Source organism: Panthera onca, chromosome A3, assembly GCF_046562875.1.
Source record: "Panthera onca isolate mPanOnc1 chromosome A3, mPanOnc1 haplotype 2, whole genome shotgun sequence".
Taxonomy (NCBI): domain Eukaryota; kingdom Metazoa; phylum Chordata; class Mammalia; order Carnivora; family Felidae; genus Panthera; species Panthera onca.
Window position 1 is genome coordinate 77,722,931 of NC_138341.1, and position 14,964 is coordinate 77,737,894.

The 14,964-nt window shown below is 43.5% G+C and overlaps 2 protein-coding genes across 20 annotated transcripts in view; one reads left to right on the forward strand and one right to left on the reverse strand.

Moving 5' to 3' along the window:
- Positions 1-5,371, reverse strand: part of KANSL3 (KAT8 regulatory NSL complex subunit 3) — a 42,285-nt gene extending 36,914 nt beyond the window's left edge. For 3 of the 10 annotated variants that reach the window (XM_060607681.3, XM_060607655.3, XM_060607725.3), the window contains exons 1-3: positions 5,290-5,371; positions 3,970-4,234; positions 1,164-1,334 (exon numbers count right to left, since the gene is read on the reverse strand). In XM_060607681.3, the coding sequence (XP_060463664.1) occupies positions 1,164-1,334; positions 3,970-4,184 (386 nt within the window). In that variant the 5' untranslated portion in view covers positions 4,185-4,234; positions 5,290-5,371. Of the gene's footprint in view, positions 1-1,163; positions 1,404-1,470; positions 1,543-3,465; positions 3,525-3,969; positions 4,235-4,889; positions 5,225-5,289 lie in introns of those variants that run through there. The other 7 variants (XM_060607673.3, XM_060607663.3, XM_060607698.3 and 4 more) reach the window with 7 other exon arrangements.
- Positions 5,369-14,964, forward strand: part of FER1L5 (fer-1 like family member 5) — a 60,013-nt gene continuing 50,417 nt past the window's right edge. For 3 of the 10 annotated variants that reach the window (XM_078444408.2, XM_078444409.2, XM_078444410.2), the window contains exons 1-3: positions 5,369-5,566; positions 12,252-12,567; positions 14,457-14,509. In XM_078444408.2, coding sequence (XP_078300534.2) covers positions 12,483-12,567; positions 14,457-14,509 — 138 coding nt within the window. In that variant the 5' untranslated portion in view covers positions 5,369-5,566; positions 12,252-12,482. Of the gene's footprint in view, positions 5,898-12,251; positions 12,568-14,456; positions 14,510-14,964 lie in introns of all 10 variants that reach the window. The other 7 variants (XM_078444405.2, XM_078444411.2, XM_078444412.2 and 4 more) reach the window with 4 other exon arrangements.

Sequence of the window (14,964 nt, forward strand, 5' to 3'; positions counted from 1 at the left end):
GGGGCGCCTGAGTGGCTCAGTCAGTTAAGCATCCAACTTCAGCTCAGGTCATGATCTTACAGTTCGTGGGTTCAAACCCATTGGGCTCTGCACTGACAGTGTGGAACCTGTTTGGGATTCTCTCTTTCCCTCTCTCTCTGACCCTCCGTGACTTGCACCTTCTCTAATAAATAAATAAATAAACTTAAAAAAAAAAAGTATGCTAGGGGCACCTGGGTGGCTCAGTCCACTAAGCATCCAATTTTAGCTCAGGTCATGATCTCACAGCTTGTGAGTTCGAGCCCTGTGTCAGGCTCTGTGCTGATAGCTCAGAGCCTGGAGCCTGCTTCAGATTCTGTGTCTCCCTCTCTCTCTGACCCTCCCACATTCACACTCTGTCTCTTTCTCAAAAATAAATAATAAAACATTAAAAAAATGTAAAACAAAGTATGCTAAAGAAACAATGACAAATGAACTGGAGAAGAGTGGAGTCCCCTGGGTCAGTGGGAAGCATGGGAATAAAATCAGCTAACAAACTCATGAAAATGGGCTGAAGTGTTCCCTCAAAACCAGATTGCAAAACTATTTTTAAAAGCCATGCAAATCAAACATCTGTTAGCTTTTCAAGCGACTCCAAAACATTTTCATTACTCTAGTTATAGACCATGTAAGTACAGTATCTTACAAATGTACTCTTATTTAATGGTTTGTTTGTAGTCCCATATCATATAAAACCTGTACTATGTAAAATACAGAACTAGTCATACCTATCATATTTGATTCATTTACTTATTCAATAAACATTTATTATATGCCTACTATGTGCCAGGCAGTGTCCTAGGTGTCAGGGATGCAAAGATGGGTAAGACGCAAGCCCTCCTCAAGCACCTCACTGCATCCCGAGCTGAGAGTTATAACACAGAGAGTTAAGAAAACATTCTGATTTGCCCTCTTCAGATCCTCTGTTCCCCTCTCTTTATGCCCGTCCCCCACTTGTGTGTGCTCTCGCGCACATGTGCTCTCTCTCTAAAATAAACAACAAAAAAGAAAACATTCTGACTTGTGTGGCTGCAAATGAAATAAGCTCCTAACAGATGTGTTTCAATGAAGATGATGATACAAAATATTTACAAGGTGATGACTATTAACCCTGTAGTGACCAGTCCTCCCGAGCAGCGGCCTACCTGTTGACATGCTCCTCCCAGTCCTCTGGTGGAGGAGGAGCATCTGCATCGGTCCTGGCGAAGATGACATGCCGTTCACACTCGTTCATCACACTGCGTGCCTTCTGATTGTCGTAGAGCGGCACAGGGGTTGATGTGACTGTCTCCACATCTATTGGGACGTCTGATTCACTGTAAACAGGTGAGGAAATAGGACCAGGCCACACGTACTTCACACAACACAGGTGTTTTAACGATCATCTGGTTGCCAAAAAATGACTCTTTAATATAATCAGTTTTAAAGTATGTATAAGCATATTATACCCACAAGAAAATTATGATCCAAAGTCATCTTTCCCACACTTGTCTAGATCTCTGCCCTCTGACATGCTGTTATGTGCTGGGGGAACACAAAGTCATTTTTAAGTGAGTCCATACAAAAAATAACAAACACCTGTAGTTTTTAAAAGACAAATATATTCTACAAGCAAACCTGACCACCTAGATGTGCTCTCCAATACAGTAGCTATAAGCCACATTCAACTGTTTACATAAAAATTAAACAATTAAAAATTCAGTGCCTCAGTTGCACTAGCCACATTTCAAGTGTTCAACAGACAGATGTGGCTAGCTGCTACTATGTTAGATAGCACAGATACAGAGCATTTTTTCATTGCTGAGAGTTCTGTTGGACAGTGCTAGTCTAGAGTTTTAAATTATTCTTACATACTTTCCCTTTCGTTAGCAAGTCAACCCGTAGTTAATTATAGGCTGTAAAAGTCTATGATTGTCTAAGACAGATCTCCTGGAATGTAGACACCTTAGTTATTTAACTCATTGTGTAAGAAGCCTAGAACAGAAACAAATAGAAATGGACATGTGATGGGTCTTTCATATTTTAAAATGTTAATGAAATCCTAGTGCCATAAGGGCTCTTCGCTGTACCAACTTAGTCACCCAAAATACTATACCAATAAAAATTGTCTATTGGCTGTCTACCAAACATCACTTCAACTTTCTGACCCCAATGATCTTAATGACACCCATTCCCAATAGCTGGAATAACTATATCATTATGAAACGAAGTGAAATAATGTGCAGCTAGGTTGGGTGGTGGGTGAAAGAGCTGATTATCTTCTCTGGACCAGACACTGGGCAAGGCACTTAGACTTGTATGTCTAAAAAGGAACTCTGGATTTCACAATTCCAAACCTATCCTCTAAGCCCCCAGTCCCCAACTCATAGCACCACCCAGCTACTTAAGCCAAAAATCTGAGTCATCCTAATTTCACCTTTCCCTTCAGTCCTGGCCCATCTTTCCAACTCACCACAGCAGGTCCTGTTGGCTCTACCTATGAAATATATCTCAAGGCCATCCTTTTTCTCCATCTGTACTATTCCTGCCCCTATCCAACCTGTCACAATCTCTGGCCCCCACTACTACAATAGTCTCCTAGCAAGCCTTCTCTATTTCCACTTCTGAACTGTATCTATTCAATAAAAATTCAAAGCGATCTTTTGAAAATATAAATCCAATCTCTAGCTTAAAATCCTTCAGTGACTTCTTATCACTCATCAAATTCTTACACGAGGTAGTCTGTGCCTACTTCTCCCTTAGCTCCCACGAACACCCTCACTATAACCATATTCTAGGCACAAGGACTTAAAAAGAGTCCCTAAAACATGCTAAATTCCCACTTTCAGGACCTGTATGTGGAGATGGCTTATAAGAGGAAATAATTTTCTAAGCACTGAAATGAGCAAGTCCACAGAATGTCACTTAAAGAAAATATCCTGAGATCTGAACATAGGAGTTTCAACGTTAACAAGCTTTAAAAGAGCTCTTCAGTTATGCCCTAGGCCAGAGGCAAGATTATGCTGGATTATCCCTAAAAGTCACAAATCCCCCGCCCTGTACAACTAAAAGAGCTAACAAAATGCTGCCTTCACTGGGAAATGAAATAAAACCACTATTCTACACTGTTTAAAACACACACATCATGGTACCTCTAGCTCATTAAGGCTCAATGAGAGATATAAAGAAGCAAAATCCAAGCTCTCTATTCACCAACAAACCTAAAACCTGTAGTAAAGATTAGACATTGAATCAGAGTAAAACAAAGAAAAAAAGTCTCTTCCCCCACAAAAGTTGATAAAATTATTAAGGCCATGATTTGATCATCAAAATAGAATATATCAACCAATTTGGAAATAGAATTCGAATACCATACCTTAAAGCTCAAAAGAACTGCTAAACAGGTTTATTTAGGCCAACTGTAACTGTATGAATATTACACAGTAAGTTTATGAAAAAAGTCCTTACCCTATAATGTCGTCCAGTTGAAAACATAATCAGACCTAGCACCCATGGGTGGTGACAAGCTAAGAGAGAAAGCAAGGTCTTGGAATATGCTCCTAAACTTTGCTGGGTGAAGCCAGCAAAAGGAAATCACATCACCATAAAAAGGTTATTGCTGCCAGTGTTGGAACAAGCCAGAACACCAGACTAAAGGGAATGAGTCTAATCCTGAGTGGTAATAACTCTTCAGTCTTTTTCTTCACTCTTTCCATATAAGTCCTATTATAGATACCTATATCATATACCATATTATGTAGATGTTGTTTGCTTTCCTAATTTGTTAGATGTCTTGAATGCAAAGGTCTACATATAGGCCTGATATCCCCACACTGCTTAACAGAGATGCCTGAAGTAAGTATCCAAGGCCCCCGATACAAGCTCCCACAATAAAATTCTCTCTAATCTCCACCATCTGATTACTGCCCAATTAGGGCAACAGCAGCCCTTAGGAGAGAAGCCCAAACTCACATGTTACTTTCGTGTTGCCTCCGGGGAGTCACAAAGAGCATGCGGGTGGGGCGAGCACTACTGGCATCTGGGTGGGCACTCCATGGCTTGGCATAGCTATGATCCAGAAAAACCAGGTCCAGCTCCCGCTCATGCACTGAAAGCTGGAAGAGCAGCGAGGTGCCCATGCGCCGCGCTGAAGTCTGGAAGTCCCTCTCCCCACCCCGGTGGGCCATGTCAGTAGAGGGCCAGCAAGTCAGAGAATGGGTATCTGCATACTAGTCACCTGCAGTGAGAAGTTTCAGTTTAAGTCAATTCAAAGACTCTATAAACGTCTTCCAACCTAGAATATCTAATACGCTTCTTTTGTGACCTATCGTTCATAAATAGAGTGTCCATTACACCGCAGACCTTTGCCCACCATAGGAAGGGCTCCTGAGATCCCATACCACCAATCAAAAAGGCTTTTGGCACCATTAGGACCCTCCATACTCAATCTCTACAAAATCCGTTTACTGTAAAGCTGACTAAATCCACTGCTCACAAAGGCCTCACATGGACACATACTAAACTTGCTTGGCCAGCACCATAAATCCCATACAGGGTTTTGGCAAACAACAGAAATCACAAACAATTCTTCCAAAGCTAAGGGTGTCGCTCGCTCGGCTGCTCCACACGATTTTCTAAATCTTCTCGGAGCGTCTTCACGGCCAGGGCGTGAGCACCCTCCTAACAGCAGGGCAACGTGGGCCTCAAGGAAGCCCTTCAACTTTCTTTGTACGTTAAAAGTTTTGCAACTGTTTCGTAATTCTCTGGAGTCTCTAAAATCTCCAAAGGAGAACTCCTGCCCAAAGGCTGCAACAAAACGCTGTCCCAGGAAGGCCCCTCTCCCCCGCCCCAGGGTGGGCAGTCCCCGGCAAACCGCCCGGTACTCCACGTACTCCGCCGAGGTCTCGCCACCGAACCTTAAAACGCCCCATCTAGTAGGCAGGGCTTATAATTCGCACTTTACAGACGAAGGCGCCGGCTCGGGAGGGGGGAATGAAGTGACTTGGCCAAGGTCACCGAGAGTTCGCGACGAGGAGGAGCCGCCTCGCACCCGCCTCCCGCCCGCGTCACGGGCCCCGGCCCGGCTGGGCGCCCGCGTCAAGGCGGCCCAAGTCCTCCCCCGGCCCAACGCGCCCGTCCGACCACAGCGGCCCCGCCCCGGGCTCTGGCCTCCGGTCGCCGCATGCCCAGGGAGTCCCGAAGCCTTCGCCGAGGTCCCCGCCCGCCCCGCCCCGAGACCCCCTCCCCCCACCCCCGGACCGGCCATCCCGGCGGCGCCGGCCCTTCCCTCACCCGCAATCGCCGGGCCGCGCGCTCGGCCCGGGCCGGATCCCTGCGCGCGTGCGCGTTACCGCCTCCACGCCCGGCTCTCCGCAAAGCGCGGAAGAGGATTCTCGCCTGAGAAGGGCGGTGAGCGAGAAAACCCGGAGAGGGAAACGCTGCGACCAAAAGGCGGGAAGAGAAAAGGCAGGAGGCCCGCGAGTCTCGCAGGCAGAGTCAGTACTGAGTCCCGAGGCGACGACACCACGGCCCTGCGGCTGAGGAGTTTAAGGAGGCAGTGCCATAAAAGGTAGAGACCAGACTTGAGGGGTTGGAATCTCAGCGCCAACACTTAACTCTTTGGCTTTATGACCCCAGCAAGAGCTCAGCGTCCCTCCACCCTCCCGCACCATCTCTAAATGTGCAAATACTTCACTAGGCGGCTGAGAGAATGAAATGGGGAATGCCTGGTACCTGGCAGGAACACAAGTAGATCTCACGATGGTAATTACCATGAGGGACCCCCAGAGTGTTCTACAAAAAGAAAGATTTCTGACGAAAGGATTGAGGTGGTGTCATGAAGGGGAAGTCACGGAAGGCTGGATTCTGAAGGACCAGGCCATTGCAGAGGGATTGGAAAGGTTAGTAAGGGCAGACTCGGGGATAGCAAATGGGCCAAGTACAGCCCAACACCATTTTCTTTGGTCTACCCATTGCTTTCTTTAAAATTTATTTAATTGCAAACATTTGAAACTAGGGAGGTTTCAGGTAAAAATCCAGATTTCTGGGTTCTCTTGGAAAGTTGGAGGCTGTGGCAGCACTGGACTCACTTTCCAGTGTGGCAAGCATGGAGTGTGCATATGCCCTCACTCTGGTCCACTTCACTAGGCCTCCTTGGCCGCCCGCTCCCCTGCTCTCCACCATGGCATGGTTACCCAGCCCTATACCACACACACACACACACACACACCCCACCCCCAGTCTAGATTTAACTGCAGGTTAAATGGAATGGAAAACACAATCAAGAGTCAAGTCCAGTCATCTTAGGGTCTTTAGTGGATTGGTTCAACTCATTTTCGTTGCCTATCAGAGCAGGAGTGAGACAGCTGAAGTAAAGCTGATGGAAATAGGTGCAGAGAGCAGCCCAAATAAAGAAACACAATGCAGCAGAGGGCCTTTACAATGAATGCAACACAGAGCCCAGAGTGCCCAGGGGAAAGATGGAAGGTCAGGGAGTGGGGAAGCAGTTGAGACAAAGGAGGCAAACTGTGGTCATTTCACAATTCCAGACTGTTTCCAACAGGATAGTGAGTATTCTCTATAGCAGAGATGTCAAAACCTTAGTGCTTACTTTGCAGGGGTTTTGTTTTGTTTTGTTTTGTTTCCAGTGCCTTGGCAGACATGTTTAATCAAATACAGCCCACTGTGAACCCACATGCAACTTCAAAATCATTTCTCCACACAGGACTCCAGAATGTCACTACCAATTGATTAGGGTTGGCCATCTCCTCCCTAAAATGCCTTTCCTTCCTCTGATATCCTGTAGGATACACTTGGCCTTCATTCATTCATTCATTCACTCACAAATATTTATTAAATTCCTACTATGTGATAGGTACTGTGCTAGGTGCTGAGGATACAGCACTGATGAGGCATGCTTCTTTTTAATCTACATAAAAAAATTGTTAAATTTATAACTGTGAAAATAAGGGCTAGCATTTAAAGAATACCAAACAAGTTCCAGGTGACTTAAATGACTTTTTTCTTTTAACCCTCTCAATGGCTTTATATGCTAGGTTCTATTATAGTTGTATCCAAGGAGGTAAAGTATTTTGCCTGATGTTACACAGCTAGTAAGTATCAAAGGCAGAACTGGAACCCAGACAGTCTGGCTCCAGAACCTAGGCATTTAATCCCTCACAGCTCCACTCCCCACCATGCCTACTGTGATTAGATAAACAGCAAGGTGATGAGCATATAGAACAGTGAGCCAGCCTTGGCTTGGGTGATGGGAAAGTTGTCCTTGTGAAGGTAACAATGAAGCTGAAACCAAGAGAATGAGATAATGTGGTATGTGTTGGGAGAGAAGATCTCCAGGAGAAAGAAGAACAGGGGGGAAAAGGCTCTGAGGCAGAAAGAAACTTGATAACATTAAAGGGGAAAAAAAAAAAAAAAGGTGAGAACAGTACAACTAGGAAACAGGTGAAAAGAGACAAAGTTGGAGAGAGACATAAGCCAGAACCTGCAGGGCCCTAGTTGTCCCAGTAAGAATTTTGGTACTGACCATAGACTGCCTTGTGTTAACTTTCCTGTATTTGGTAAATAAAGAGTAGATCCTCAAAGTCACGGGCATTAACCTTCTTTATATCCTTCAGCAGAGAACATAGCCCAGGACATAGGGTGTGGTTTCTGTGTTGACTCATTAGTCTATGTATTGGTTGACAGATAGCATGACATCAAGGCAAGAGACATGGTTCGAGTTGAAAAATAAATCTTTACTACTTCATATCCACTAGGATGGCTAAAAAGTCAACAGTGACAACAAAAACATGGTAAGGAGTACCTGGCTGACTCAGTCGGTAGATTGTGAGAGTCCTGATCTTAAGGTTGTGAATTCAAGCCCCGTGTTGGACAGAGAGATTACTTTTTTTATTATTATTACAATTTTTTTTAACATTTATTCATTTTTGAGAGAGAGAGACAAAGCATAAACTGAGGAGGGGCAGAGCGAGAAGGAGACATAGAATCTGAAGCAGGCTCCAGGCTCTGCACTGTCAGCACAGAGCCCACGTGGGGCTCGAACCCAAGAACCATGAGATCATGACCTGAGCCGAAGTTGGATGCTTAACCGACTAAGCCACCCAGGTGCCCCAAGACTCCTTTTTTAAAAAATGATAAAAAGTGTTGGCAAGTATGTGGAGAAATTTAAATCCTCATACATTACTGGCTGGATTGCAAAATAATGCAGCCACTTTGGAAAACAGTCTGACAGTTCCTCAGAAAGTTAAACATAACAGTAATTCCATTCTTACAGGTATACTCAAGAGAATTGAAAACATATGTACACATAAAAACAAGAATACAAGTGTTCAGAGCAGCATTATTTATAATAGCTAAAAAGTGTTAACAACCTAAATGTCATAAACTGGTGAATGGATATATAAAATGTGGTATATCTATACAGTGGATTTATTAAGCCATAAAAAGGAGTGAAGTACTGATACATGTCACAACATGGATGAACCCTGAAAACATTACACTCAGTTAAAGAAGCCAGTCAAAAAAGGCCACATATTGTACAATTCCATTTATGTGAAACGTCCAGAACAGGCAAATCCATAGACAAAAAAAGTGGATACATGTTTCCAGAGGTTAGGGGAAGGGGAAAATGGGGAGTGACTGCTAATGGATGTAAGATTTCTCTTTAGGGTGATGGAATATTCTGGAATTAGTGGTGATAGTCCCACAACATTGTGAATATATTAAAAACCTGAATGTTACAGTTTACACTTGATCTTAGCCAAAAGGCCGAGAAGCGATACAGTTTAAAAGCCTGGATTTGTGGTATGTGAATTATATATCAGTAAATCTGCTATAAAAAAACTTTTTTTTTTTTAAATATTTATTTTGAGAGAGAGAGAAAGAGTGCATGTGCATGAGCAGGGGAGGGACAGAGAGAGGGGGAGAGAGAGAATCCCAAGCAGGCTTTGCACTGTCAGCACTAAGCCTGACATGGGGCTCAATCCTGTGAACCATGAGATCATGAACTGAGCCAAAATCAAGAGTCGTATGCTTAACTGACTGAGTCACCCAGGAGCCCCCAAAACTTTATTATTTTAAACCACTGAGATTTTGGAGTTGTTTGTTATCTCACTATAACATAACCCATCCTGACTGACACATTCAGCCAGGCTATCAATCTAGTGCATGGGCAGAGTAAAGACATGTACAGACCAGCAGACACTCAAAAAATTCAAAAAGCTATGGAAAAGTGTGTCCCACTAGGATGAGAGAGTAACTTAAGAATGAAGAAGACATGGGATCTGGGAAACAGGATCCAACACAGGAAGCAGACACAGGGAATTCTAAAGATGATGGTGAGGGTAAGTGCTGGGATGGTAGCTGTGCTACAGGGCTGGGGAGCAACCAGTGTATGCTGGACAGAAGGCCAGGAGGGATATCCCCAGGAAAAACAGTAAAACTGGTAAAAACAAACAAACAAAAAAAAAACCTGATGGATTTGAATCTGGGGGAAATTGTATTAAAAGGAGTATCACAGGGGCACCTGGCTGGCTCAGTCAGAAGAGCATGCAACTCTTGATCTCAGGGCCATAAGTTCGAGCCCCACATAGGGTGTAGAGATTACTTGGGGGGGGGGGGGGGAAGGAGTATCACAGAGCTACTGAAGGATGTTGGAAGACTTGGTCAGACTTTCAAGATGAGCAAGCAAATGAAAAAACAAAGCAACTCCTAACTTACAGTAAAATACAAAGTTATATAAGAAAGGATATGGAATGAGAGTGCAGTTGACCCTTGAACAATGCCGGGATTAGGGATACCAACTACCCTGCCTTGCACAGTCGAAAATCGATGTATAACTTTTGACTCCCCCCAAACTTAACTACTAATAGCTTACTGTTGACCGGAAGCCTTACCAATGATATAAATGGTCAATTAACACATATTTTATATGTTATATGTGTTATGTACTATATTCTAATAATAAAGTAAGCCAGAAAGAAGAGAATGTTACTAAGAATATTATAAGGAAGAGAAAATACATCTACAGTACTGTACTGTATTTATTGAAAAAAATCCACTCACTAGTGGACCCACACAGGGATGCCTGGGTGGCCTGGGCAACTGACTCTTGACTTCTGCTCAGGTCATGATTCCAAAGTTGTGGGATCAAGCCCCAGATCGGGCTCTGGGCTAAGCGTGGAGCCTGCTTGGGATTTTCCCTGTCTCTTTCTCTCTCTCTCCCTTCCTCTGTTTCCTCCCCCACTCATACTGTCTCTCTCTCTCTAAAATTAAAAAACAAAAAAACAAGGGGACCCATACAGTTCAAATGTGTTGTTCAAAGGTCAAGTGTATATTACTTGATACGCAGTGAAAAAATATACATCATCATAGTAAAGAAAATAGTGAATATAGATTTAGTCCCCAGATGAGGTATCATTATATTGGGAGAACAGAATGCAGAAAAGGCAGAGTGAGAGAAACCTAAACTCCTGTGCATGATAAACAGCAGTAGAAATGTCTGAAAGTGATGAATCAGGAAGTTTTGGGAGAGAGACGCTGGGAGGCCAGAAGAAATGACAGATGGGGTAAGAGTTGACTTAATAGACAACGTGTCAAATTGAAAAATTCAAGAGTTGCTATTTAGAAACATAGAGGTTAATATTAGTAGAAATGACCAAAAAGAGCACTTCTTGCTCCATCTCTCCCACCCTTTATTCTCTCTCCCTGGTACTTATCTTGGGCCAGATTTCTGCTGTTTTTCTATTTATTCTCCCATTAGTGCCATGTAGGGATTTTTATCTTCTCTCTGCCCTGTTCCTTCCTCAGCACATCAGTCTTACCGTTTTTTTCATTCTTTGCTAATTTGGGAGATGATAAATGATTTCTTGCATTTCTTTGGTTGTTCTTGATGGGCTCAAAATTTTTTACATCTTTTCTTGGTGGGGGGCAGGTGCTTTGGAATCCAACTTGGCAAAGTGATAAATGGTATCTCATTTAGTTTCTTTGATGAACAGAAACTGATTTTTGCTACATCTTTTTTTTTTTTTTTTTTGGTCCATTTGGGCAATCATATGTTATAAACTTTCCCCCATCTTCCTTGGGAATATTCGTCTTTTTCTTATTGAATTATAAAAACTCACATTAGGAGCACCTGGCTGACTCAGTCAGGTGGAGCATACAACTCTTGATCTTGGGGTTGTGAGTTCAAGCCCCACATTGGGTGTAGAGATTACTTAAAAAAAGTCTTTAAAAAAAACATACATTTTAAAAAAGCTCATGCTAAAAAGGCTACTAACATTTCAAACAATACCTATGTTGCACATAGGTATGTATGTACCTACTTTGATAATTGTCGTTTAAGGTATGTTTTTCTGCATAGGAATTTAAATTTTATGGGGTCAAACCTATCAGCCTTTTCCTTTTCAGGGTTTGTCTTTCATGTCAATGATGTTTGGTTTGGAAAATCATGAACAACGCAAAAAGCTTTGTGTTGTGCTCAGATTTCAAGAAAAACTGTCAGGAAGAACTTTTTCTTTTTAAATCTGCTGCAGTGGAAAGCAGTTGTAGCACCAAGATCCCACATATAGCTTTTTCCCCACACGTAGCTTTTTGAAAGCCATGCATCTTTTAGGAGGCATAGTGAGGTTACTGTTAAATTGTTTCATTGGCTTATATATGTTTTTAAAATATCCATTAATCTTTGCACTTTTGGATAAGATGCAATTTATACAATGTTCAGACCTTAAGCAGAAGAAATCTTAGTGTGGAAGAGATGAGAGCAAATGATCCAGCTCCATCGTCATGACAAGAGGCCTCAAGAGTAGTCAAGATGCCATAGCAAAACTGTACTGACGTTGAGATTTTTCTTTCACTTTACATAAGAAAGTGACATAAGAGGTCATTAATGAAAAAGCTGATTTTTTCCCTTTTTTAAAGACAGACCCATTTCTGGACTTAGGTTTCCTTTAGAAAAAAGGAGGCCTACATATCTGCTTACACATTAGGAAGGGATTCTCCTGAATCTTTATTGAAACAGTCTTTGATTTCCCTATTCCTTTTCTCACATCACCTCGCTTCTCTTATTTTCTCATCTAAATTGTGTGACTCTGGCAATGATTCACTCCAGATAACTTGCTTATGTAAAGAGGAAACATTAACTGTATACCTGATCTTGAAATCAGGACGGTGAGAATAAGACAGAAAGAGAAAAGAAAGAGGAAACGCAAAGTGGCCAAATTATTTTGTTTCTACAGGCCCAGTCACCTCAAGCCACTGGCTCCATACTCCTGTGACTTCTTCTTCCTGTCGTTCCCCTCCATTCCTCTCCAGAACCAAGAACCACTCACCTTTGTGACATCACTTGTACTGCTAAGCAACAGACCTGGGGCTCTCTTCACCCCCATGAGCCCTGGGAGAACGTTGGACCAAGGTGCTCCAAGAAGGAGGCTTTGCTGCAGAGGGAAGGAGAGGAGGAGGTGGAAGACATGCTGCGGGTTGTCGTGGAGTCAGCCAAGATTAGCCCACCCCTAAGCCCCCCACCCAGACCCTGCGTGTCCATCTACTTCCAAGGTGAGAGCCACGATGGAGAGAGAGCCCCAAGAGGGAACATGCATTCAGTGAAAAAATAGACTTATTGGTGCCCTGCTCTATAAAGATGCCCTGTGTGACAGAAAGGTGAGGTAGACACCATCCAGTTCTTTCAAAACTTATGTTTATTGCTATTATTTCTCCTATTATGACATCTCTGCCTTCCGTTTTTTTTCCAGGGAAATGGCTACAGGGAAAAGAGAAGATTAATACTTCTCAAGCTGCTTCTGTAAACTAGGGCTTGTGCCACAAACTGAGGCTTAAAAAAAAAAAAGTACCTGCTTCATAGGATCGATGTGAGGATTTTAAAAGATAATATGTGTACAGCTCTTTGTACAACATCCAGTAATGACCATTCCATCCTATGAGAGCCTTTTCATAAACATAATGATTTTTTCTCCTCACAATGATCCCATGAGGCAAGTTTTATTGTCTCCATTTTTTATAGATAAGGAAAAGTGTCCAAGAAGGTTGGGGGATGAAAGGATTTGGGGGAGAATGTGAAGGAGATTAAGTATGTCTGTGTAACACAGAGCTGGGGGCAAAAAAGAAGAAGGCCAGGAGAAATAGTCTGTTGGTGGAAAGTAGGCGGAGGTGGATGCAGGCAAATGAGGTTTCCTAGCACATGTGGGGAGTGAGAAAATTAGGGCCAAGAGAAAGAAGGCACAGTAGTTTCTATAACAGGCATGAGTAAAGAATGAGGTTCCTTAATTTGTTTTTTCTGGGTTGTGAAACCGTGCTCACTGAATGTGACAACACCCCTCAGAGAGTGGACATCTGGGACTCCAGGCTCAAGGGCCATACATGTTGATGTCCCCAGGTACAGGTTTAGAGAGGTGTAGTGGACGTTTAGTGTGTCTTAGCTGTGAGCCAGGGGATAGCCTGATTCGGAGCCTTCTTTCCTACCACCTCGAAGGCATTATCTTTCTCCTCCCAGAAATGCCTCCTACAAAGATGCCTAAATCCCAGGGCTTTCCTACAGATTTACCTACAAATTCTTATAACTGAAAGTTTGATATTTTTCATTCCCTTTTCACCTTTCCGAGCCCCTCTTCCCCCATATACCATCACTACCCTGCACCCCTTCACACTACCCAGCAAGTGCATGCTTGCATACACACTCTCTCTCCCCCTCTTTCACATTCTTTCCTTGGGAAGGATATCAAGGTAATTTAGCAATTTAGAGGTTCTTTGCAGCACTATAGATTGTTCTTTGTTAAAGATATTTCTGGAGGAAGGGGATTTTAGTGGATGAAGAACTCTCAACCCATTATAGATGTTTTGGCATGACTTAAGGTCCACTAGACTTTGCTCTGGTAACAAACAAACCTTTAAATCTCAATGCCCTAACACAATAAAAGTTTATGTCTTTTTCACACCAAGTCCTGCATTGATGGGGCAGCAATCCTGAGTGGCTCCTCCAAGCAGGGTTTAGGGACCAGCTGCTTGCTGCTTTTAGCTGCAAAGTCATCCTGGCACCACCCTGCCCATAGATCGTGAGGGTGGATGTGAAGAGTGGAGAGAGGAAGAATGTCCTGGGAGATTTTAGGAGCCGATCTTGGCAGTGATGAAAATCATTCCCACACTGCATTTGCCAGAACGAGTCACGCGGCACCACCTGGCTGCAAGATGACTAGGAACTATGTACAATGGAAGAAAATGAAGCAAACACATTATCTGTCACATGGGATGATGTTACTCTTACAAAAAGTGAGAAATTTTGAAATGCCCAGAGTTAAGAATCAACTTCGTGGCACATCTCCCAATGTAGATTTGAAGTTTTCTTAGAGTCCTACCTCTCTCTACCACACTTGAACCTAGAGTTTGAAATATTTCCTACCACCAATGACAGCCTCTTGGTACCTTTGCAGATGTCAAGAGGAGAACTAGTGAAGTGGAAGGGAATAACCCCACATGGAATGAGGTAAAACACATCAGGACAAATCCAAAAGAAGCAGTGACAACCCCAATAGTGAATTTGGGTCCTGGCCATGCTCAGAATTCTAGAGAGAGGATAGGGAGCCTCACAAGCTTTCCCCAAGGCTAGGGCATCTCAGCCTGGGAGGAGCCCCTGAGCCGATATGGCTGTGCAGGTCTGAGGGTCACAGCAGCCACATCTGCCCAGAGCTGTTCTTGGCCCTTTCCCTCCACTCCCGGGATGGACCCACGATATAGCCCATGTTGTCGAACCTGGCCATCCTGATGTTCCCAGAAACCTGAAGCAGAGACCAGGCTCCCTGTGTAGGATCCCTCTCATCTTCCATCCATCCATATCCCCCACCCCCAACCCAGGTCCCCAAACTCCATAACTACTAAGATGCCCATGATATTGCAGTCACACTGCGGAGTCCAGGAAGGATGCTCAGCATTTTGGTGAAA